A 24,557-nucleotide genomic window follows, 5' to 3' on the forward strand; every position below is an offset into this window, starting at 1 on the left:
TAATACCTCCTCCTCATGTGCCAGGCTCAGCCTGATACAATTTAAGGTGGTTCACAGAGCGCACCTGACGGGGGCGAGGTCGAGTAGGTTCTATGGGGTAGAGGACAGATGCAGAAGATGTTCAGGGAGCCCGGAGAACCATGTCCACATGTTCTGGACATGTCCGGCACTGGAGGGGTTCTGGAGAGGAGTGGCGGGAGCAATATCTCAGGTGGTGAAAGTCCAGGTCAAGCCAAGCTGGGGGCTAGCAATATTTGGAGTAGTGGATGAGCCGGGAGTGCAGGAGGCGAAAGAGGCCGGCATTCTGGCCTTTGCGTCCCTGGTACCCCGGCGAAGGATCTTGCTAATGTGGAAGGAGGCGAAGCCCCCTAGCGTGGAGGCCCGGACAAACGACATGGCTGGGTTCATAAAGTTGGAAAGGATTAAGTTTGCCTTAAGGGGGTCTGCGCAGGGGTTCTACAGGCGGTGGCAACCGTTCCTAGACTACCTCGCGGAGCGTTAGAGGAAGGTCGGTCAGCAGCAGCAGCAACACTGGGGGTGGGGGGGACGGGACGAGAGATTGTTTGAAGGGACGGTTGAGCGGGGGGTAACATGGAGGGTGGGGGGAAACTGGCACGAACGGGCGAGAGCCAGTGTATAAAGCTATGTAAATATATTTTACCATGTATATATCTTGCTCAGGGCGATTTTGTGTTATTTTGTTACCGGGGGCGGGGGGGGGGGGGTTTATTGTTTGTAAGGGGAAAATTTTGTTTTGTTAACAACATTTAATAAATATATATTTTTTAAAAATAGAAACCAACAAAATGGTGCACGGACACATTACACAAGACGCCTAGACTTTGGTTCTTACCAGTATGAAATATGGAGCACCTAGAGATCATCTTCAACCAGCATACGTCACACAACCGTCACCTACTTGACTAGCAGAGATCACCTTGAAATTCAGCTCTATCCTGGTCAATGACTAGCTTTGTTTACCGGGGATAGACCCAGCTCAGCTGGTGTCCAGTTCTGTCAGACACGGGGACATATAGGAGCCCTGGGCACAGTCAGGAAGTCCAGGAAAGCCCAAAGGGGGAATATTTTGAACCGATCACGGCCTGTTCCTTTGCCAGCCAGTTGGTGTGACCACAGAAGGCTGGTCAACAGATATTTCAGTCACTGGTCACTGTTCTAAAATGTACTTAATCTTAGCAAGGCAGCTCCATTAGTGAACAGCAATGAACCGCCAGCTGTGATGTACGGCAGTGGCTCCCAAACTTCTCTTTTAAGCGGACCATAGATCAGCATAAAAAGCAAGGCGTTTTAACCATTTACATAGCCTACGGCAAAGGAGTCAAACTTATATATCAACAGATATTAAAAACACAGGTATTTCTAACAGTTTAAGATGCACACTCACAAATACATTGCAGATTATATCACTTTTCTTAAATAAATTTAAAACTCGCCGATTTTTTTTCCAATTAAGGGGCAATTTAGCATGGCCAATCCACCTGCCTTGCACATCTTTTTGGGTTGTGGGTGTGAGACCCATGTAGACATGGGCAGAATGTGAAAACTCCACAGGGACAGTGAACCGGGGCCAGGATGGAACTCTGTGCGTGCAACCAGAGAATGAGAGAGCCAGACACACTCACAATCCGGTCATTTGTGTGTGAATTACGCTGTTTAAAACTTAATTTTTTTTGCTTATGACACTGCTTTACTTTTGCTTAATCCCTCAACTTTTTTTGTTGAAATTTACCATTTTGTTGTTCCAAACCGTATCTTTCCAAAATTTGCACATCGACTCGAGGTAAAAAAAAAAAATGCAAATATGCGATCCTCCCACCCGAGCAAAAAGGCTGAAAAGCCTGTTTTAGCCAAAGCCTTTTTAAAAGTTACTAAAGAAGTTACTCTAGGCTCATGTTTACCATTCAACGTGGACTTATTTCACACATTTGGAGTCACACTCTGACTGAAGCAGATATTTTATTAGCCTCGTATGGAAGCCTGATAGAGATATCGAGGTTGCTAGAGAAATAAGGTTATTTGCGAAGGTTGGCCAAGAGATTTATTTTACCAGTTCAAAGTAGCCTTAACTGTCACAGATTCATAAGACAATAACCACATATCAAAATTAATTCACAAGCTGTAAAGTGCGTTGGGACATCCTGAGGTGACGGGTGCTACATAAATATAACGTTCTTGCTTCACAGCGCTAGTGTCCCAGGTTCGATTCCTGGCTTGGGTCACTATCTGTGCGGAGTCTGCACGTTCTCACCGTGTCTGCGTGGGTTTCCTCCGGGTGCTCCGGTTTCCTCCCACAAGCCCTGAAAAACATGCTGTTAGATGAATTGGGCATTCTGAATTCGCCCTAGGTGTACCCGAACAGGCGCCGGAATGTGGCGACTGGGGGATTTTCACAGTAACTTCAATGCAGTGTTAATGTAAGCCTACCTGTGACAATAAAGATTATTATTAAAAACGTTTAATGTGATCTGTGATCATTTCAATCTCTGAGGTTTGGTTCGAAGTAACCAAAATGAATCCAAAGGATTATCTCAACAGCTCCACTGAATCTCTCTCTGCCCATCGCCTGCTCACCTGACAGCGAGATTAGCCTCCCGCAGAGCCTTAGCTGTTCCACCAGAAGCAACGAGAGAGAGGCCGATGGAAACCAGGCGCCTGGCAAAGTCCACCAAACCAGTTTTATCCGAGACGCTCAGCAGGGCTAGGAGAGAAAATTGGTGCTAAAGTCAGACAGCGGATAGGAAGCAGGATGGCACAGCAAAGATTGGGGGGGGGGGGGGGGGGGCTGCACCATGGTTCCACATCCCTTAATATCCCTGCCTAATAAAAATCTATCCCTTAAATTTAAAGCATTCAACTATCCCAAAACTGCAACATGTCTTTCAAGGGACAGAGGTGAGAATGTGTTACCCGACATCCTCCCTGAACAGCCTCAATCCAACTGCCTTAACCGCATTTCCTCGAAACTATATAGCGTGGCCGGAGAACAACCCGTCAAGTGCTGGGCACATCATTATTATAATAACGCACACCCGAAGGCCGAAATGAGGTTTTCTGTCACTCTACCCCACGAGGAAAGCACTGGTAAACTCCCCAAACGAGAACAAATTGATGAACGAGAGCCAAGTCTGAAATGATTGATGAGGTGGAATTAACAGCTGAAATACTCCTGGTAATTCCTGGAGTCTGAAGCTATGTCAGAATTCATCTTCCCCACTGGGCAGATCTCCTGCTTGACAATCCTCCCCCAACCCACCCGCTCGCCACCCTCCCTCCCCTGACTGGCGGCAAGGTTGCACAGTGGTTAGCACTGTTGCCTCACAGCGCCAGAGACCCTAGTCCAATTCTGGCTTCGGGTGCCTGTCTATGTGGAATTTGCACATCTTCCCATCTGTGTGTGGGTTTCCTCCCACAATCCAAAGATGTGGAGGTTACATGGATTGGCTATACTAAATTTCCCCTAGGTGGGATTACGGGGATAGGGCAGGGGTTTGGGTCTGTGGAGGGTGCTCTTTAAGAGGGTCGGTGCAGGTTCGATTGGCCGAATGGCCTCTATCTGCACTGTAAATTCTATGATTCTATACCCGAGAGCCCTACCCCCTGCAGGTTCCCCTCAAAGCCACACACCATCCTGATTTGGAAATGTATCGGCTGTTGTTTCACTGTCACTGGGTCAAAAACCCATTTTCTGGTTGACAGGTTGTGATGAGTAGTGTGCCAGAGATCAGTGCTGGGGCCGCAACATTTACAACCTAAATAAATGACTTGGGTGAATGGATGGTCGCTAAATTTGCTGATAGGGTGGAAGGTAAATTGTGAAGAGGATGTAAGAAAGCTATAAAAGTACATAAATCGGTTAACTGATTGGGCAAAGATCAGGTAAACGGAGTATAATGTGGGAAGATATGAAATTTTCCAATTTAGTAGGAAGAATAAAAAAGCATATTATCAAAATGGTGAGAGATTGCAGAGCTCTGAGGGATCTGGGTGTCCGAGTGCATGAACAAGAAAAGGCTAGTATGCAAGTAATTAGGAAAGCTGAGAGAAAGTTATCATTGATTGAGGGAACTGATTACAAAAGTAGGGAGGTTATGCTTCAGTTACACAGGGCACGGGTGGAACCACATCTGGAGTATTGTGTACAATATTGGTCTCCTTACTTAAGGAAAGATGTAAATGTATTAGAAGCAGTTGAGAGAAGGTTTACCACTTATTAACTGGACTGGGCGGGCTATATTGGGCAGCACGGTAGCATAGTGGTTAGCACTATGGCTTCACAGCGCCAGGGTCCCAGGCTTGCTGTTAAGACGTGCCATTAGGTAATTTGGACATTCTGAATTCTTCCTCTGTGTAACCGAACAGGCGCCAGAATATGGCTTTTCACAGTAACTTCATTGCAGTGTTAATGTAAGCCTACTTGTGACAATAAAAAGTTTTTAAAATATATTATGGCAAAATATTGGAGTTTGGGTTTGCACCCAATCGAGTTTAAACGAGTAAGAGGTGATTTGACCGATCCTGAAGGGTATTGACAGGATGCATGTGGAGAGAATGTTTCCTCTTGTGGGAGAATCCAGAACGAGGGGGTCACTGTTTAAAAATGAGTCGCTCACTTAAGAGAGATGAGGAGAATTTTCTTCTTGCAAGGGTGCGCCTTTGGAACTCTTCTGGCAGAGTCTGCAAATATTTTTACGGCAGAGATTCTTGATTGACAAGGGGGTGAAGGCAACTGGAGGGAGGCAGGGATGTGGGGCTGAGGTTACAATCAGAATCAGATATTGAATGGCAGAGCACTTTCAAGGGGCCAAGTGGCCTACTCCAGCTCCGAATGTTCATCTGTCACCTACACCACATGGACAGCAGCGGTTCAAGACAGCTCACCACCAGATTTCAAGGGCAATTAAGGATGGTGAAAAAATGTAGACCTAGTCAGCAATCACATCATACTATTAAAAAAAAAATACCCCTCTCTGACCTTCCCGCCCGGTTTAGGTTGCTGACCCCCTCGGGTGATAATTATGGGTTTGAGTGTGATATAGACTAGAGCGAATTGGGGGAATGGGATACAGAGGAGCATTACCAAATACAAAGGAAAAGGAAACCACGCAAATTCCACCCTGGAAAGCGTGCAACCAACCCAATCCCAAATCAGAAACCGTGCAAACTCCCCCCACCCCATCAGAAACCACGCAAATCCCCCCCAACACCATCAGAAACCGTGCAAACGCCACCAGTCCCATCAGGAACCGTGTAAACTCCCCCCACACCATCAGAAGCCGTGCAAACTTCCCCAATCCCATCAGAAACCGTGCAAACTCCCCCAACACCATCAGAAACCACGCAAACCCCCCCAACACCATCAGAAACCGTGCAAACTCCCCCAATCCTATCAGAAACCGTGCAAACTCCCCCAACCCCATCAGAAACCGAGGAAACACCCCCCCAATCCCATCAGAAACCGTGCAAACTCCCCCAAACCCATCAGAAAACGTACAAACTCCCTCAACCACATCAGAAACCGTGCAAACTCCCCCAACCCCATCCGAAACCGTGCAAACTCCCCCAATCACATCAGAAACCGTGCAAACACCCCCAATCCCATCAGAAACCGTGTAAACTCCCCCAATCCCGTCAGAAACCTTGCAAACTCCCCCAACCCCATCAGAAACCGTGCAAACTCCCCCAATCCCATCAGAAACCGTGTAAACTCCCCCAATCCCGTCAGAAACCTTGCAAACTCCCCCAACCCCGTCAGAAGCCGTGCAAACTCCCCCAATCCCATCAGAAACCGTGCAAACTCCCCAAACCCCATCAGAAACCGAGGAAACACCCCCCAATCCCATCAGAAAACGTGCAAACACCCCCCCAATCCCATCAGAAACCGTGCAAACACACCCCCAATCCCATCAGAAACCGTGCAAACTCCCCAAATCCCATCAGAAACCGTGCAAACTCCCCACGCCCCATCAGAAACCGTGCAAACTCCCCGCGCCCCATCAGAAACCGTGCAAACTCCCCCAAACCCATCAGAAAACGTACAAACTCCCTCAACCACATCAGAAACCGTACAAACTCCCCCAACCCCATCCGAAACCGTGCAAACTCCCCCAATCACATCAGAAACTGTGCAAACTCTCCCAACCCCATCAGAAACCGTGCAAACACCCCCCAACCCATCAGAAACCGTGCAAACTCCCCCAATCCCATCAGAAACCGTGCAAACTCCCCCAATCCCATCAGAAACCGTACAAACTCCCCCAATCCCATCAGAAACCGTGCAAACTCCCCCAACCCCATCAGAAACCGTGCAAATTCCCCCAACCCCATCAAAAACCGTGCAAACTCCCCCAATCCCATCAAAAACCGTGCAAACTCCCCCAATCCCATCAGAAACCGTGCAAACTCCCCCAATCCCATCAGAAACCGTGCAAACTCCCCCAATCCCATCAGAAACCGTGCAAACTCCCCCAATCCCATCAGAAACCGTGCAAACTCCCCCAATCCCATCAGAAACCGTGCAAACTCCCCCAATCCCATCAGAAACCGTGCAAACTCCCCCAATCCCATCAGAAACCGTGCAAACTCCCCCCACCCCATCAGAAACCGTGCAAACTCCCCCCACCCCATCAGAAACCGTGCAAACTCCCCCCACCCCATCAGAATCCGTGCAAACTCCCCCCACCCCATCAGAAACCGTGCAAACTCCCCCCACCCCATCAGAAACCGTGCAAACTCCCCCAACCCCATCTGAAACCGTGCAAACTCTCCCAACCCCATCAGAAACCGTGCAAACTCCAACCCCATCAGAAACCGTGCAAACTCCCCAATCCCATCAGAAACCGTGCAAACTCCCCCAATCTCATCAGAAACCGTGCAAACTCCCCCAATCCCATCAGAAACCGTGCAAACTCCCCCAATCCCATCAGAAACCGTGCAAACTCCCCTAGCCCCATCAGCCATCCCCATTAGAAACCGTGCAAACTCCCCCAACCCCATCTGAAACCGTGCAAACTCCCCCAATCCCATCAGAAACCGTGCAAACTCCCCCAACCCCATCGGAAACCGTGCAAACTCCCCCAACCCCATCGGAAACCGTGCAAACTCCCCCAACCCCATCAGAAACCGTACAAACTCCCCCAACCCCGTCAGAAACCGTGCAAACTCCCACAGCCCTGTCAGAAACCGTGCAAACGCCCCCAACCCCATCAGAAACCGTGCAAATTCTAACCCCATCTGAAACCGTGCAAATTCCCCCCCACCCTATCAGAAACCGTGCAAACTCCCACCACCCCGTCAGAAACCGTGCAAACTCCCCCAATCCCATCAGAAACCGTGCAAACTCCCCCAACCCCATCAGAAACCGTGCAAACTCCCCCAACCCCATCAGAAACCGTGCAAACACCCCCAACCCCGTCAGAAACCGTACAAACTCCCCCAACCCCGTCAGAAACCGTGCAAACTCCCATAGCCCTGTCAGAAACCGTGCAAACTCCCCCAACCCCATCATAAACCGTGCAAATCCCCCCAACCCTATCAGAAACCGTGCAAACTCCCACCACCCCGTCAGAAACCGTGCAAACTCCCCCAACCCCGTCAGAAACCGTGCAAACTCCCACAACCCCGTCAGAAACCTTGCACACTCCCCACCCCATCAGAAACTGTGCAAACTCCCCACCCCATCAGTAACCGTGCAAACTCCCCCAACCCCATCAGAAACCGTGCAAACACCCCCAACCACGTCAGAAACCGTACAAACTCCTCCAACCCCGTCAAAAACTGTGCAAACTCCCATAGCCCTGTCAGAAACCGTGCAAACTCCCCCAACCCCATCAGAAACCGTGCAAATTCCCCCAACCCCGTCAGAAACCTTGCACACCCCCCACCCCATCAGAAACCGTGCAAACCCCCCCCACCCCATCAGAAACCGTGCAAACTCCCCCTCACCCCCATCAGAAACCGTGCAAACTCCCCATACCACATCAGAAACCGTGCAAACTCCCCACTCCCATTAGAAGCCGTGCAAACTGCCCCACCCCATTCGAAGCCATGCAAACTCCCCCACCCCCATTAGAAACCGTGCAAACTCCCCCAACCCCATCAGAAACCGTGCAAATTCCCCCAATCCCATCAGAAACCGGGCAAACTCCCCCAATCCCATCAGAAACCTTGCAAACACGCCCCACCCCATCAGAAACCGTGCAAACTCCCCCAACCCCATCAGAAAACGTGCAAACTCCCCCACCCCATTAAAACCGAGCAAACCCCCCCACCCCATTAAAACCAAGCAAACCACCCCCCCACCCCATGAGAAACCGTGCAAATTCCCCCCACCCTATCAGAAACCGTGCATACACCCCCCACCCCATCAGAAACCGTGCAAACTCCCCCCACCCCATCAGAAACCGTGCAAACTCCCCCCACCCCATCAGAAACCGTGCAAACTCCCCCCACCCCATCAGAAACCGTGCAAACTCCCCCCACCCCATCAGAAACCGTGCAAACTCCCCCCACCCAACTGTACAAACTCCCCCCACCCCATCAGAAACTGTACAAACTCCCCCCACCCCATCAGAAACCGTGCAAACTCCCCCCACCCCCATCAGAAACCGTGCAAACTCCCCACTCCCATTAGAAGCCGTGCAAACTCCCCCACCCCATTCGAAGCCGTGCAAACTCCCCCACCCCATTAGAAGGCGTGCAAACTCCCCCATCCCCATTAGAAACCGTGCAAAGTCCCCCACTCCCCATTAAAAACCGTCCAATCTACCCCTACCCCATCAGAGACCGTGCAAACTCCCCAAACTCATTAGAAACCGTGCAAACTCGCCCATCCCCATTAGGAACCGTGCAAACTCCCCCATCCCCATTAGAAACCGTGCAAACTCCCCATCCTCATTAGAAACCGTGCAAACTCCCCACCCCCATTCGAAACCGTGCAAACTCCCCACCCCCATTCGAAACCGTGCAAACTCCCCACCCCCATTCGAAACCGTGCAAACTCCCCCCCCACCCCCTTCAGAAACCATGCACACTCCCAGCGCCTCTCCCGCCCCGGTCGGGTACCCAGCTCTTTGGGGGCCATGGTCTCCACTCTCCGCCGGATCCACACTGCTGGGCGGGGCCCGAGTGCAGCGGAAAGGAAGCTGAGTGCAGGAGGCATAGGAAGAGCCAATCACATTAGTAGCCTGAGAGTCATCAAGCCCTCCCCCCGCCCACAGTCCCTCTGCAAACTCTCCTCTGACAGACTCTAAACCCGAGAAAGAAAAAGACGGATTGATTTCTCCAGCCCAGCATGTACTTTGCACTCACTGTTCCAATGGGAAGAAAGAGCAGCAGCCAGTTTGGACACAGCATGTTCCCACAAACACCAACATTTTGTTATTCATTCATGAGCCGGGCATGGCCAGCATTATTCATTACCCACACCTAATTGCACTTGGGAAGATGCTGCTTAACTGCCTTCTTAAACGGCTGCAGTCTGTGGTGCAGGTATATCCACAGTGCTGTGAGGGAGTTCTAAGACTTTGCCCTAGCGACACTGAAGGAACAGTGTCAAAGGGTGGTGAGTGCCTTGGAGGGAAACTTCCAAGTGGTGGCGTTCCCAGATATCTGCTGCTCTTCTGGATGGTAGTGGTCATGGGATTGGAAGGTGCTGTCTAAGGACCCTTGGAGAGTTACTGCAGTGCACCGTGTAGATGGTACACACGGCTGCTACTATGCATCAGTATTCATATAGTTAATAGAATTTACAGTGCAGAAGGAGGCCATTCAGCCCATTGAGTGTTTCAGCCCTTGGAAAGAGCACCCTACTCCAGCCCACGCCACCACCCTAACCCAGTAGCCCCACCTAACCTTTTAGATACTAAGAGGCAATTTATCATGGCCAATCCACCTAACCTGCACATCTTTGGATTGTGGGAGGAAACCAGAGCACCCGGACGAATCCCATGCAGTTTATGGAAGGAGGAGCAATCAAGCAGGCTGCTTTGGCCTGGATGGTGCCGAGCTTCTTGAGTGTTGTTGGAACTGCGCTCATCCAGGCAAGTGGAGAGTATTCCATTACACTCCTGACTTGTGCCTTGTAGATGGTGGACAGGCTTCAGGGAGTTAATCGCCACAGGATTCCTAGCCTCTGACCTGCTCTGGCAGCCACAGTATATGGCTGGTCCAGTTCAGTTTTTAGTCAATGGTAACCCCCAAGATGTTGATAGTGGGAGATTCAGCGATGATAGTGCCATTGAATGTCAAGGGGCAATGGTTTGATTCTTTCTTGTAGGAGATGGTCATTGCCTGGCATTTGTGGTGGCACGATTGTAACTTGCCACTCGTCACACCAAGCCTGGATACTGTCCAGGTCTTGCTGCACTTGGACATGGACTGCTTCGTTATCTGAGGAGTCACGAATGGTGTTAAACATTGTGCAGTCATCCACAAACATCCCCACCTCTGCCCTTATGATGGAAGGAAGGTTATTGAGAAGCAGCTGAAGATGGTTGAGCCTAGGACATTAACAGGGGAATTCCAGCAGTGGATGTCCTGGACGTAAGATGATTGACCTCCAACAAGTACAACCATCTTTTTGTGTGCCAGATATGACTCCAACCAGCTGAGTTTCACCAATTCCCACTGATTTAAATTTTGTTTGGGCTTCTTGTTGCCACACTCGGTCTAAATGCTGCCTTGATGTCAAGGGCAGCCACTTGAATCTCACCTCTGGAGCTCAACTCTTTTGTCCATGTTTGAATCAAGGCTGTAATGAGGTCAGGAGCTGAGTGACCTTGGCAGAGCTCAAACGGAGCATCCATGAGCAGGTCATTGCCGAGTAAGTGCCACTTAATAATGCTGTTGATTGCCCCCTTCCATCATTTTATTGATGATCAAGTAAACTGATAGGGCGGTAATTGGCTGGTTTGGATTTGTCCTGTTTCTTGTGTACAATTTTCCATGTTGCCGGATAGATGCCGATGTTGTAGTTATACTGGAACAGCCTGGCTAGGGGAATGACAAGTTCTGAAGCACAAGTCTTCAGTACTTTTTGTGAGGGCCACGAAGAATCCAGCACGAGTTTTACGGATACAAAGTAATAACATTTATTTACAATTATATATATATATATATATATATATATAACAGCAGCAACTTCCCTAGCCGCACACTCCTTCCTGCTGGTTGCAAACTGGCCAGCTTTATTTATACTTGGAGTTTACTAATGGTTTCTCCGCCCCCCTCATTGGGGAAGCTCATACTCCCACAGGATTGTGGGATTGTCATTAGTCCCCAGCCAATGGTAAGTAGGCAGGTTATAACATCCCTCCCCCCCCCCCCCAAAAGTCCAAGGAATCCACCGAAGACCCTGGCGAAGGAGGGCGTCGGACTCGTTTTGCCGCAGGCCGGACACCATTTGCACGCGGCGCTGGATCAGGCGGCGTGTAACGAGACGGAGACCGGCACTTCCGTGATGAACGGCGCAATGGTTGTATATCCACGGCCCGTGGACCCGAGGATTCCCCCTCTGATGCATCCTGTGTCTCCATCTCTGAGTCAGAGTCTGCTGCCTCCATCATGTCAGCGTCTCTATCTCCATTCGGTTCTGTAACGACCTGTGCAGGCTTCGAGTGAGGCACCAGTGGAAGATTGTGAGGACTACCTTCCCTTGTCTCTGGTCTCTGCGGCTGTAGAAATGAACTCCGGGGGCGGGGGATCGTTTGAGGGGATAGTCTTCTGGACCGAACGTGGTCTACATGTTTGCGCTGGAGACGACCCTGGGCTTGCACCTGGTAAGATATAGGGCCCGTTTGGCGAAAAATTACACCAGGAACCCACTGGGTACCACCAGCAAAATTCCGAACGAACACTGGGTCACCGGGCGCAAACTGCCGAATCGTCGATGCCGAGAAAATCCCTGTCCCTGCCGTTCTTGTGTGCGGCGTACTTTTGCGCCAATGTCCGGGAAAACCATACTAAGGCGGGTGCGAAGTCTCCGGCCCATTAGGAGTTCTGCAGGAGCTACCCCAGTCACCGCATGGGGGGTGGTCCTATACGTAAACAAAAAGCGAGCCAGTCTCGTGTCCATTGATCCGGAAGACTGCTTCTTTAGGCCTCTGCCAACCCATTTGAAGCCGGGTGGTAAGGGGCAGTGCGGATATGGCGTATGCCGTTCATCTTCGTGAACCTCGCAAACTCCTCACTCGTGAATGGAGTGCCGCGATCCGTGACCAGCACCTCGGGGAGGCCATGCGTACTAAACGACAAACGCATCTTTTCAATTGTTGCGCAGGAAGTTGTCCCCTGCATCTTATGCACCTCTAGCCATTTAGACTGGGCGTCAATTAATAGAAGGAACATGGATCCTTGAAAAGGGCCTGCGAAATCTGCATGCAAGCATGCCCAAGGCCGCCCTAGCCATTCCCAGTGATGTAGGGGCGCGGCCGGCGGAAGCTTCTGATGCTCCTGGCAAATGGAGCAGTTTTGGGCCACCTTCTCAATGTCGGTGTCGCGGCCTGGCCACCAGACATAACTCCGGGCCAACATTTTCATTTTGGTCACACCTGGATGCCCATTGTGCAAGTCTGTTAGTATCAGCTCCTGGCCTTTTTCCGGGACAATCACACGCGTCCCCCACAAGAGGATGCTGTCTTCCACGCTGAATTCTGTCAGCTTGGAGGAAAATGCCCGCAACTCGCCTGGGAACTGTCTATGCTGCCCACCATACAGGACTATGTGCCGAACCTTTGACAGGACTGGCTCCGTCTGGGTCCACTCACGGATCTGTGATGCCGTGACAGGCAAGGTGTCCATAAAATTTAGGGTTGCAACCACCTCAGCGGTCGTGGGGGTCGACATGGGGCCGGTCGATAAAGGCAATCAGCTCAGTGCGTCGGCATTTGCTATCTGCGTACCTGGTTTGTGCTCCAGAGAATACTCGTATGCAGCAAGCGACAAAGCCCAGCGCTGGATACGTGCGGAAGCAATGGGCGGTATTGGCTTATCCTCTCTGAAAAGTCCCAGCAGAGGCTTATGATCTGTCACGATAGTGAAATGGCGGCCATACACGTACTGGTGGAAGCGTTTCACCGCAAAAACCACTGCCAGGCCCTCCTTCTCGATCTGCGCGTACTTTTTCACCGCGGCAGTCAATGTGCGGGAGGCGAAAGCTATCGGTCGCTCAGCCCCGTTCTCCATCTTGTGGGACAGGATGGCCCCAATACCATACGGGGATGCATCGTGACGAGCAAAGGCTTTCCAGGATCATAGTGGGTTAGTGACCCAGATGACGACAATTGTTGCTTTACCCGCCGGAAAGCGGTTTCTTGCGGCTGACCCCAAACCCAGGTGTGATTTTTCTTTGGCAGAAGGTGCAAAGGTGCCAGCGTAGTTGCCAGATTGGGGAGGAACTTCCCGTAATAGTTTACGAGACCGAGAAAAGAACGAAAATGCGAAGTGTCAGTCGGGGCGGGGGCTTGTTGAATTGCACGCACCTTCTCTGCGACGGGGTGCAAACCTTCATGGTCCACCCGATAACCTAGGTAGACTACTTCCTTTGCCTGAAATACGCACTTTGTGTGACGTAAACGGACTCCAACCTCCGAAAGGTGTCTAAGGACAGCCTCCAGATTTTCCAAATGTTCCTGCTCCGACGTCCCTGTAATCAAAACGTCATCTAAGTAGACAGCAACACGTGGTAAACCTCTCAAAATGCCCTCCATAACACGTTGAAAAATTGCGCAGGCAGAGGATACTCCAAAGGGCAACCGTGTATATTCATACAGGCCCCGGTGTGTATTAAGCGTTACATATGGTCGGGAGGCCGGGTCCAGCTCCAACTGCAGGTAGGCGTGACTCATATCTAATTTTGTGAACGAGAGTCCACCTGCAAGCTTCGCGTAGAGATCCTCTATGCGAGGCATTGGATATCGGTCGAGTCGGGAAGCCGTATTCACTGTAAGTTTATAGTCGCCACACAAGCGAACTGTGGCATCCGGCTTCATTGCAGGTACAATTGGTGCTGTCCAGTCAGCAAAACGGATGGGCCTGATAATACCCAAACTCTCCAAACGAGTGAGCTCCCCTTCTACCTTTTCGAGCAAGGCGTAAGGCACCGGGCCCGCCCGGAAATAGCGCGGCGTGGCTCCTGGTTCGACTTGGATACGGGCTACGGCCCCTTTAATGTTCCCCAAACCAGGCTGGAATACATCTGGGTATCGTCCTAGCACCTCAGTCAACCCTTCAGAAACTGTTTGGAGGATGTGCTGCCATTGCAACTGCAAATGGCGCAACCAGTCCCGACCCAACAGGCTGGGCCCATGGCCACGCACCACGATAAGTGGGAAACGCCCCTCCTGGCGTCCATAAACGTTAGGGGTCATTGTAGTTCCTGCAATGTCCAGTGGTTCCCCCGTGTAGGTGGCCAACCTGGCCTGTGAGTTGGTTAATGTAAGGGTCTGTATACCCTGCTTGATGCGGTCGAATGTCCTCTGGGCGATCACGGAGACCGCTGCGCCAGTGTCCAACTCCATATCAAGTGGGTGGCCATTGACCCGTACTGTAACCTTAATGGGGGCCACACGGGGAGCTGCCACACAATGCAGCTGGAGGCAGTCGTCCTCCGTCTCCACGTCCTCAGGAGTAGTCGCCGCAGGTTCATCAACATGGAAGGTACGGCCCCTGGGCTGGTCCCAGTTACGGCCCCCAGGCTGGTCCCAGTTTCGGTCGGAACGACGGCGCCTCTGGCGCCCCCAGGACCACCGTCCGCGACGGGGTCGGCACCTACAAGTCTGACACGGACATAGCTCCTCATCCATTGGTTCTGGGGAAGGCTCCCTTCGGGGAGGAATGTCCGACGGCCACTGGCGTCGGTCCGGACGTTGCCTCGCCCAAGGTACCGCAGGAGTGCGGGGGGACGTTTTCGGACGGAAGGGGTTGCGCCCCAAGGCATGCACTTCCATTCCCTGTAGCTCCTGTACTCCTCGCTCTGCGCTCTCTCGGGACAATACTATTTGAATGGCCTGTTGAAAAGTCAATGTTGGCTCAGCTAACAACTTTCTCTGGGTGGCCGCATTGTTAATACCGCAAACCAAACGATCGCGTAACGTTTCTGACAGGTCTCACCATAGTCACAGTGCTCCGCAATCCTGTGTAGCCTGGATAGAAAATCGGCAAGGGATTCTCCAGGGGTCCTCTCAGCGGTATTAAACCGGTAACGCTGGACTATCGTGGACGGGGTTGGGTTAAAATGTTGCCCCACTATATTCACAAGTTCAACAAACGTTTTGGTGTCCGGCGCAGCTGGGTACGTAAGGCTCCTAATCACCCCAAACGTATGCGGGCCACAGGCGGTGAGCAATATGACCACCTGGCGCTCGTTTTTGGTGATATTGTTTGCCCGGAAATAGTAACGCATCCGTTGTGTTTACTGGTTCCAGCTTTCCAACGCAGCATCAAAAACATCCAAACGTCCGTACAGAGGCATGGTATAATAGAAAACAACTTCCAACCTGTATCCAACAAAAATCCAGGGAGGTGGTTTCAGCAGTGTAGACAGCTATTCACTTTAACCTTCGTCGCCAGTTTTGTGAGGGCCACGAAGAATCCAGCACGAGTTTTACGGATACAAAGTAATAACATTTATTTACAATAACATATATATATATATATATATATATATATTTATATATACACACATATATATGCTGCAGCAGCAGCTTCCCTTGCTACATACTCCTTCCTGCTGGTTGCAAACTGGCCAGCTTTATTTATACTTGGAGGTTACTAATGGTTTCTCCGCCCCCCTCATTGGGGAAGCTCATACTCCCACAGGATTGTGGGATTGTCATTAGTCCCCAGCCAATGGTAAGTAGGCAGGTTATAACAGTACTATTGCCAGGATATTATCAAGGCCCATAGCCTTTGCAGTATTCAGTGTCTTCAGCCATCTCTTGCTATCATGTGGAGTGAACCAAATTGGTTGGGGACCTCTGGAGGAGACAGAGATGGATCTTTCATTCGGCACTTCTGGCTGAAGATTATTGCGAATGCTTCAGCCTTGTCTTTTGCACATATGTGCTGGGGTCCTCCATCATTGAGGATGGGGCTATGTGTGTGGCCTCCTCCTTCAGTGAGTTGTTTAATTGTCCACCCCCATTCACTTAAAAAAAAAAATTTAGAGTACCCAATTCATTTTTTTCCAATTAAGGAGCAACGTGGGTTAAATTCCCGTACCGGCCTTGCCGAACAAGTGCCGGAATGTGGCGACTAGGGGCTTTTCACAGTAACTTCATTGAAGCCTACTTGTGACAATAAGCGATTATTATTTTTATTATTATTATTTAGCATGGCCAATCCACCTACCCTGCACATCATTGGGTTGTGGGGGCGAAACACACTCAAACACGGGGAGAATGTGCAAACTCCACATGGACAGTGACCCAGAGCCGGGATCGAACCTGGGACCTCGGTACCGTGAGGCAGCAATGCTAACCACTGCGCCACCGTGCTGCCCGTCCACCACCATTCACGACTTTGTGTGGCAGGACTACAGAGCTCAGATCTGATGTGTTTGTTGTGGAATCACTTAGCTCTGTCTATTGCTTGCTACTTATGCTGTTTGGCACACAAGTAGACATGTTGTAGCTTCCCCAGGTTGACATCTCATTTTTAAGATATGCCGGATCATGAAGTTGCAGATTGTGGTTGAATACAAACGCCCACAGCATTTCATGGATGCCCAGTCTTGAGTTGGTAGATTTGTTCTGAATCTAATCCATTTGCTCATTGGTAATGTCACATGATGAGAGTATCCTCAATGGGAAGACAGTACTTCTTCTCCATGAGGTCAGTGTGGTGGTCACTCCTACCAATATTGTCATGGACAGATGCGACAGGCAGGTTGGTGAGGATGAGATCATGTATGTTTTGTCCTCTTGTTGGTTCCCTCACCACCTGTCGCAGACCCAGTTTAGCAGCAACGTCCTTTAGGATCTGACCAGCTCGGTCTGTGGTGGTGATACTAATGATCAGATGATGTGCTTGCAGTGTCAAAATATTGGCCCAGAACACAGGCTCTCCTTCGAAATAGCTTTGCAGGAAATTTTACTTCCACCTGAGGTGACAGGGATTGAGTTAAATCTTTGAAAGACAATGCCTCCCTCAGTACTGCACTCAATGACCAACTAATACCTTCTCCTCAGGAGCAGGAGTAGACCACTCGGCCCATCAATCTTGCTCCACCATTCCATACCATCCTGGCTGATCTTGGGCTTCAATTCCATTTTCCCACCCACTCTCTATATTCTGTCATTCCCCAGACCAAAAATCTCTCTATCCCAGCCTCAAATGCATTAAACAGTGGATCGTCCACAACTTTCAACGTAGAGAATTTTGAAGATTCACAACCCTTTAATTGAAGTAATTTCTCCTTATCTCAGTCCTAAATGATCGTTCCCCTTATCCCGAGGCTGTGCCATCAAGTTTTAGACTCCCCGGCCAGAGGAAACAATCTCTCGGCATCTAGCCGATCCAGCCTCTACGGAATTCTATAGGTTTCAATGAGATTGCGCCTCATTCCTCTAAACTGCAGAGAATAACAGTCCAATTTACTCCGCCTTTCATCATAGGATATTCCTTCATCCCAGCGACCACTGCAGTGAATTCTACCTAATAAGGAGAGCACAACACATAGTGCCTCCTGTACTTCTTGGACCAAGCTTTTGGCTGTCCGATTTTCTATTGATGTGGATCAAATTCTGTCTGATTACACTCCTTTGATGTGCTTTCAGAACTTCTAGCGGCACTCCATAAATTCATGTTATAGGGCGGCTTGTGGCGCAGTGGTTAGCACTGGGACTATGGCGCTGAGGACGGGGTTCGAATCCCGGCCCTGGGTCACTGTCCGTGTGGAGTTTGCACATTCTCCCCGTGTCTGCATGGGTTTTATCCCCACAACTCAAAGATGTGCTGATTAGGTGGGTTGACCACGCTAAATTGCCCCGTAATTGGAAAAGGAAAATAATTGGCTACTCTAAATTTATAAAAATAAATAAATTCATGTTATTATTCTGGCAGTGTTAGACATGGTCTTGGTTTGGTCGCACTCTCATCCCTGAGTCACATGATTCACACACTTGGTTTCGAGTACAAAAATCAAGGCTGACATCTGATTTGTTGGGTGCTCTGGATCCGTGGAACACATACAGGCCACCAACACTTAAAATAGTGCAACACTATTTTATTAAGTTAGAAACTGTTGAACATACTTTCACTGTGGGTTAACACGATGTTAGATTAAACTAAAGACCTATGCCTGTCCGAACCAGTCTATGCACTCAGCACATGGTGAGGATCTGTGCTGTAAGCTGTAAGCTCTGTCCTTCTCAGAGGCTGCATCCTGAATGAGCGGGAACTCTGATGCCCCCTGTCTTTATAGTGAGTGTGCTCTAACTGGTAATTGGCTGCGGTGTTGTGTGTGTTGATTGGTCTTGCTGTGTGTCCATCAGTGTGTGTATCTGCACCATGATGTACTGGTGTCTATCATGACATCCCCCCATTTATAAAAGAATTTATGTGTGTGGCAATAAATAACGTATGGTGAGAATGTTCCTAACTATGTGTGGGGTGCGAAGACATATTTACAGGACTACGTACATGAGAACTAAGCTATTTACATGGGAAGGTGCCTGGTGCAGAGAAGCAGTATGCAACAAGAATAACAAGATCAACACTATATATAAACCAGGGAAACGATCAAACAAAGCAACAAAACAATTCAGAGAGTCTATAAGTCCGCAAAGTACATAAATTAAGTCTCTGAGGTGGGCGACGAATTCTGGTTGACCGCCTCAAGGGTGGGTCGAGAGCCGCTGGTTCAGGAGAGGGCTGGACTGCGTCAGAGTCAGGAGTGACAGGGAGCTCTGCATAGTCCGTGGCAGGGTCAGCAGGAGGGCGAGGCAACAGTGGAGGATCACGTGGAGAGCGTGGAACGAGACGAAGGGCGCGTCGATTGCGGCGCAGAATAGAGCCATCCGATAGACAAACCAGGAACGAGCGGGGGGCCACCTGCCGAAGGACAACAGCGGTCGCAGACCAGCCACCACCCGGAAGATGGACGCGGACGTTGTCATCTGGAACCAGAGCAGGGAGATCAGCTGCACGGGAGTCATGAGCCGCCTTGTGCTGTGCACGAGACAGCTGCATCCGGCGAACGACCGGAACGTGATTGAGGTCATGGACATGGATGGACGGCACAGTCGTCCTCCGGGTACGACCCATGAGTAACTGGGCTGGCAACAGGCGGAGCGATAGGCCAGCAAGGCAAGGTGGAAATCGGACAAAGCATCGGCAGCCTTGCATAGGAGCCGTTTGACTATATGTACTCCCTTCTCCGCTTTGCCGTTGGATTGGGGGTACAGGGGACTGGATGTCACATGGGCAAAATTGTACCGCCTGGCAAAGTTGGACCATTCCTGGCTGGCGAAGCAGGGGCCATTGTCCGACATAACCGTGAGCGGGATGCCGTGTCGAGGACATGTTTCTTTACATGCACGAATGACGGCAGACGAGGTGATGTTGTGCAACCGTATCACCTCCGGGTAATTCGAAAAGTAGTCCACAATCAGGACATAGACTCTACCCAGCGCGTGGAACAGGTCGATGCCCACCTTGGTCCAAGGTGACCAACTCATGGGGCTGCAGGATCTCACGTGGTTGGGCTGGCTGGAAGCGCTGACAAGTGGGGCAATTGAGCACTGTGTTGGCTATGTCCTCATTAATGCCGGGACAGTACACTGCCTCTCGGGCCCGTCGGCGGCACTTTTCCACGCCAAGGTGGCCCTCGTGTAGTTGTTCCAGGACAAGTTGGCGTATGCTATGCGGGATGACAATGCGGTCCAGTTTAAGAAGAACCCCGTCTACTACCGCCAGATCATCTCTGACATTATAGAACTGAGGGCATTGTCCCTTGAGCCACCCATCCGTTAGGTGGCGCATGATACGCTGTAGCAAGGGGACATCCGTGGCAGGTAGATTGGAGGCCGCGAATGCCACATGGGCATCAACCTGGCAGGCAAATCCCGCTGGGTCACATGGAGTGTTGACTGCCCTGGAGAGAGCATCAGCAATGATGAGGTCTTTGACTGGGGTGTATACCAGCTGGAAGTCATATCGCCGGAGCTTGAGAAGAATACGCTGGAGGCGAGGCGTCATATTGTTCAAGTCTTTCTGTATTATATTGACCAGCGGGCGATGGTCGGTCTCGACGGTGAATTGAGGAAGTCCGTAGACATAATCGTGAAACGTAACCACACAGGTCAGAAGGCACAGGCACTCCTTTTCTACCTGCGCGTAGCGCTGCTCCGTGGGGGTCATCGCACGTGACGCATATGCAATGGGGGCCCATGATGAGGCCTCATCACGTTGAAGGGGCACTGCCCCAAAGCCAGATTGACTGGCATCGGTCAAAATTTTGGTCTTTGCTGGATCAAAGAAAGCTAAGACCGGGGCCGCGGTCAGTTTTGCTTTCAGTTCTCTCCATTCGCGCTCGTGGGCAGGGAGCCATTGGAAGTCTGTCGTCTTCCTAACCAGGTTCATGAGAGCCGTGGTATGAGAGGCGAGGTTAGGGATAAATTTCCCTAAAAAATTGGCCATGCCCAGAAATCGGAGGACCGCCTTCTTGTTGTGATGAACGGTTACTGCCTTATCATCATGTAAGGTGATGTCCCCTTTAAGACCGTGCTTGGAACCCTGGGGACTCCGCCTCTGGCTCTGCCCATCTGTGAGCCATATATAAAGGGCTGCCTCATGGGCTGTTTAGCAGTCAGCACTTGTCTCAGCTCTAACATAGTTCTTAGTCTAATAAAGCCTTCTTTACAGTTTAATCTCTAAGCTTCGTTATTGAGGGTACCTCACTTGTCCTCTGGTGTTTTCATAGCTGTGATGGCAGCTACCTTGTCCGCATCCGGCTGCACACCCAAGATGTGGTCCCCCAGGAACTTGAGTTCCGTCTGACCAAAAGAACATTTGGCCCTGTTGAGGCGGAGGCCATGCTCATGTATAAGTCTGAATACGCGCTGGAGGCGACTAACATGCTCCTGCGGGGTGGTGGACCAAATGATTATGTCATCGACATAGACGCGAACACTTTTAATGCCTTCCATCATTTGTTCCATAATCTAATGGAACACTTCTGATGCAGATATGATCCCGAACGGCATCCTGTTGTAACAATATCTGCCAAAGGGGGTATTAAATGTGCAAAGTTTCCTGCTGGCTTTATCGAGCTGGATTTGCCAGAATCCTTTTGAGGTGTCGAGTTTGGGAAGAGCTTGGCGCGAACCATCTCACATGTGAGCTCTTCACGCTTGGGAATTGGATAATACTCCCTCATGATATTGCGATTTAGATCCTTGGGATCAATGCAAATTCTCAATTCACCGGAAGGCTTTTTTACACATACCATGGAACTGACCCAGTCGGTCGGTTCCGTGACTTTGGAAATCACTCCTTGGTTCTGGAGGTCCTGCAGCTGTTGCTTGAGGCGGTCCTTAAGGGGTGCTGGAACCCTGCGAGGTGTGTGCACCACAGGCGTGGCATTCAGTTTTAATAAGATCTTGTAGGTGTATGGGAGCGTGCCCATGTCCTCGAAGACTTCGTGGTACTGGTTGATAATGGCGTCGAGCTGCGCCCTGAAGTCGGTGTCCTGAAAGGCAGACGCGTTAGCAGGAGAGAGAGAGTGAACTCTCTGAACTAGGTTCAACAGCTTGCATGCCTGCGCGCCAAGCAGGGAGGCTTTCGAGGAGCCCACGATTTCAAAGGGAAGGATGGCTTTGCGTGACCTGTGCATCACTTCGAGCTGACACGAGCCGCTGGCAGCAATGGCATTGCCATTGTAATCTAATAGCTGGCAGGCTGATGGCAGGATGGCTGGTTTGACATGAAAGCTTTGGAGGTCAGACCGCGCAATGAGATTGGCGGAGGCACCAGTGTCCAGGCGGAATCGTATTTGGGACCGGTTAACCGTAAGGGTGGCACACCACTCATCGTCTGGATCGATGCTGTATACCGATAGAGGCTGGATTCTTTGCTTCGGGGACTGGCTGTCAGGCAGAAAGCAGAGAGTTGGGATAAAAGGTTCTTTTTCGGAATGGCAACCGGTGATGAGTGGTGTCCCGCAGGGTTCAGTGTTGAGGCCACAGCTGTTCTCTTTATATATTAATGATCTAGATGACGGGACTGAGGGCATTCTGGCTAAGTTTGCCGATGATACAAAGATAGGTGATGGGGCAGGTAGTATGGAGGAGGTGGGGAGGCTGCAGAAAGATTTAGACAGTTTAGGAGAGTGGTCCAAGAAATGGCTGATGAAATTCAACGTGGGCAAGTGCGAGGTCTTGCACTTTGGAAAAAAGAATAGAGGCGTGGGCTATTTTCTAAACGGTGACAAAATTCATAATGCTGAAGTGCAAAGGGACTTGGGAGTCCTAGTCCAGGATTCTCTAAAGGTAAACTTGCAGGTTGAGTCCGTAATTAAGAAAGCAAATGCAATGTTGTCATTCATCTCAAGAGGCTTGGAATATAAAAGCAGGGATGTACTTCTGAAGCTTTATATATTTTTTAAAAAATATATATTTTATTCAAGTTTTTTGGCCAAACATAACAATACGTAATGTTTCTTTTACACAACAATAAAGCAATATAAATAACCGTGGCCAGTTTTAAACAAATAAATAAGTAATATAGAAAAAAAAACAAAAAACAAAACTAAATGGCAACTGCCTTGTCCAAAATAAATACTCTCCAAAAATACAATCCAACAATCCAATATACAAGTACATATACCAAATACCGATACAGATACAATAACATCCCTGAGAGTCCGTCCGATTCCTCCCCCCCGCCCTTCCCCCCCCACCCCCCCACCCCCCCCCCCCCACCCCCCCACCCCCCCCCTCCCCTCCCCCCTGGGTTGCTGCTGTTGTCTACTTCTTTTCCATTCCCTCTATCTTTCTGTGAGGTAGTCGACGAACGGTTGCCACCGCCTGGTGAACCCCTGAGCCGAACCCCTTAACACAAACTTAATCCGTTCTAACTTTATAAACCCTGCCATATCGTTTATCCAGGTCTCCACACCCGGAGGTTTGGCTTCCTTCCACATTAACAATATCCTGCGCTGGGCTACAAGGGACGCAAAGGCCAACACGTCAGCCTCCTGCACTCCCAGCTCTTCTGCAACCCAAAATATAGCCAACCCCCAGCTTGGTTCGACCCGGACCCCCACCACCTTCGAAAGCACCTTTGCCACCCCCACCCAGAACCCCTGTAGTGCCGGGCATGACCAGAACATGTGGGTGTGATTCGCTGGGCCTCTCGAGCATCTCGCACACCTATCCTCTACCCCAAAAAATTTACTAAGCCGTGCTCCAGTCATATGCGCCCTGTGTAGCACCTTAAATTGTATCAGGCTTAGCCTGGCACACGAGGACGATGAGTTTACCCTACGTAGGGCATCAGCCCACAGCCCCTCCTCAATCTCCTCCCCCAGTTCTTCTTCCCATTTCCCTTTCAGCTCATCTACCATGATCTCCCCCTCGTCCCTCATCTCCCTGTATATGTCCGCCACCTTACCGTCCCCCACCCATGTCTCTGAGATCACTCTATCCTGCACTTCCTGCGTCGGGAGCTGCGGGAATTCCCTCACCTATTGCCTTGCAAAAGCCCTCAATTGCATATACCGAAATGCATTCCCTTGGGGCAACCCATATTTCTCCGTCAGCGCTCCCAGACTCGCAAACGTCCCATCTACAAATAGATCTCTTAATTGTACTACCCCAGCTCTTTGCCATGCTCCAAATCCCCCATCCATTCTCCCCGGAACGAACCTATGATTGTTTCTTATCGGGGACCGCACCGAAGCTCCCGTCCCTCCCCTATGCCGTCTCCACTGTCCCAAAATTTTCAATGTAGCCACCACCACCGGGCTTGTGGTGTATTTCTTTGGTGAGAACGGCAACGGCGCCGTCACCATTGCTTGCAGGCTAGTCCCCCTGCAGGACGCCCTCTCCAATCTCTTCCACGCCGCTCCCTCCCCTTCTCCCATCCACTTACACACCATTGAAACATTGGCGGCCCAGTAGTACTCACTTAGGCTCGGTAGTGCCAGCCCCCCCCTGTCCCTACTACGCTGCAAGAATCCCCGCCTCACTCTCGGGGTCTTCCCAGCCCACACAAAACTCATAATGCTCTTCTCAATTCTTTTGAAAAAAGCCTTCGTGATCACCACCGGGAGACACTGGAACACAAAAAGGAATCTCGGGAGGACCACCATTTTAACCGCCTGCACCCTACCTGCCAGTGACAGGGACACCATGTCCCATCTCTTGAAATCCTCCTCCATCTCTTCCACCAACCGTGTTAAATTAAGCCTATGTAATGTACCCCAATTCTTGGCTATCTGGATCCCCAGGTACCGGAAGTCCCTTGTTACCTTCCTCAACGGTAAATCCTCTATCTCTCTGCTCTGCTCCCCCGGATGCACCACAAATAGCTCACTTTTC

The 24,557-nt window shown here is 50.5% G+C and overlaps 1 protein-coding gene across 1 annotated transcript in view; it reads right to left on the reverse strand.

Annotated features, from left to right (window-relative positions):
* The window catches only part of atic (5-aminoimidazole-4-carboxamide ribonucleotide formyltransferase/IMP cyclohydrolase), a 48,965-nt gene extending 39,726 nt beyond the window's left edge, over nt 1–9,239 (reverse strand). The window contains exons 1-2 of the mRNA XM_072483138.1: nt 9,082–9,239; nt 2,593–2,719 (exon numbers count right to left, since the gene is read on the reverse strand). Of these exons, the coding sequence (XP_072339239.1) occupies nt 2,593–2,719; nt 9,082–9,178 (224 nt within the window). The 5' untranslated portion in view covers nt 9,179–9,239. The remainder of the gene's footprint in view (nt 1–2,592; nt 2,720–9,081) is intronic.
* Nucleotides 9,240–24,557: the final 15,318 nt, after the last annotated feature.

This window comes from Scyliorhinus torazame, chromosome 2 (assembly GCF_047496885.1).
Source record: "Scyliorhinus torazame isolate Kashiwa2021f chromosome 2, sScyTor2.1, whole genome shotgun sequence".
NCBI classification, from domain to species: domain Eukaryota; kingdom Metazoa; phylum Chordata; class Chondrichthyes; order Carcharhiniformes; family Scyliorhinidae; genus Scyliorhinus; species Scyliorhinus torazame.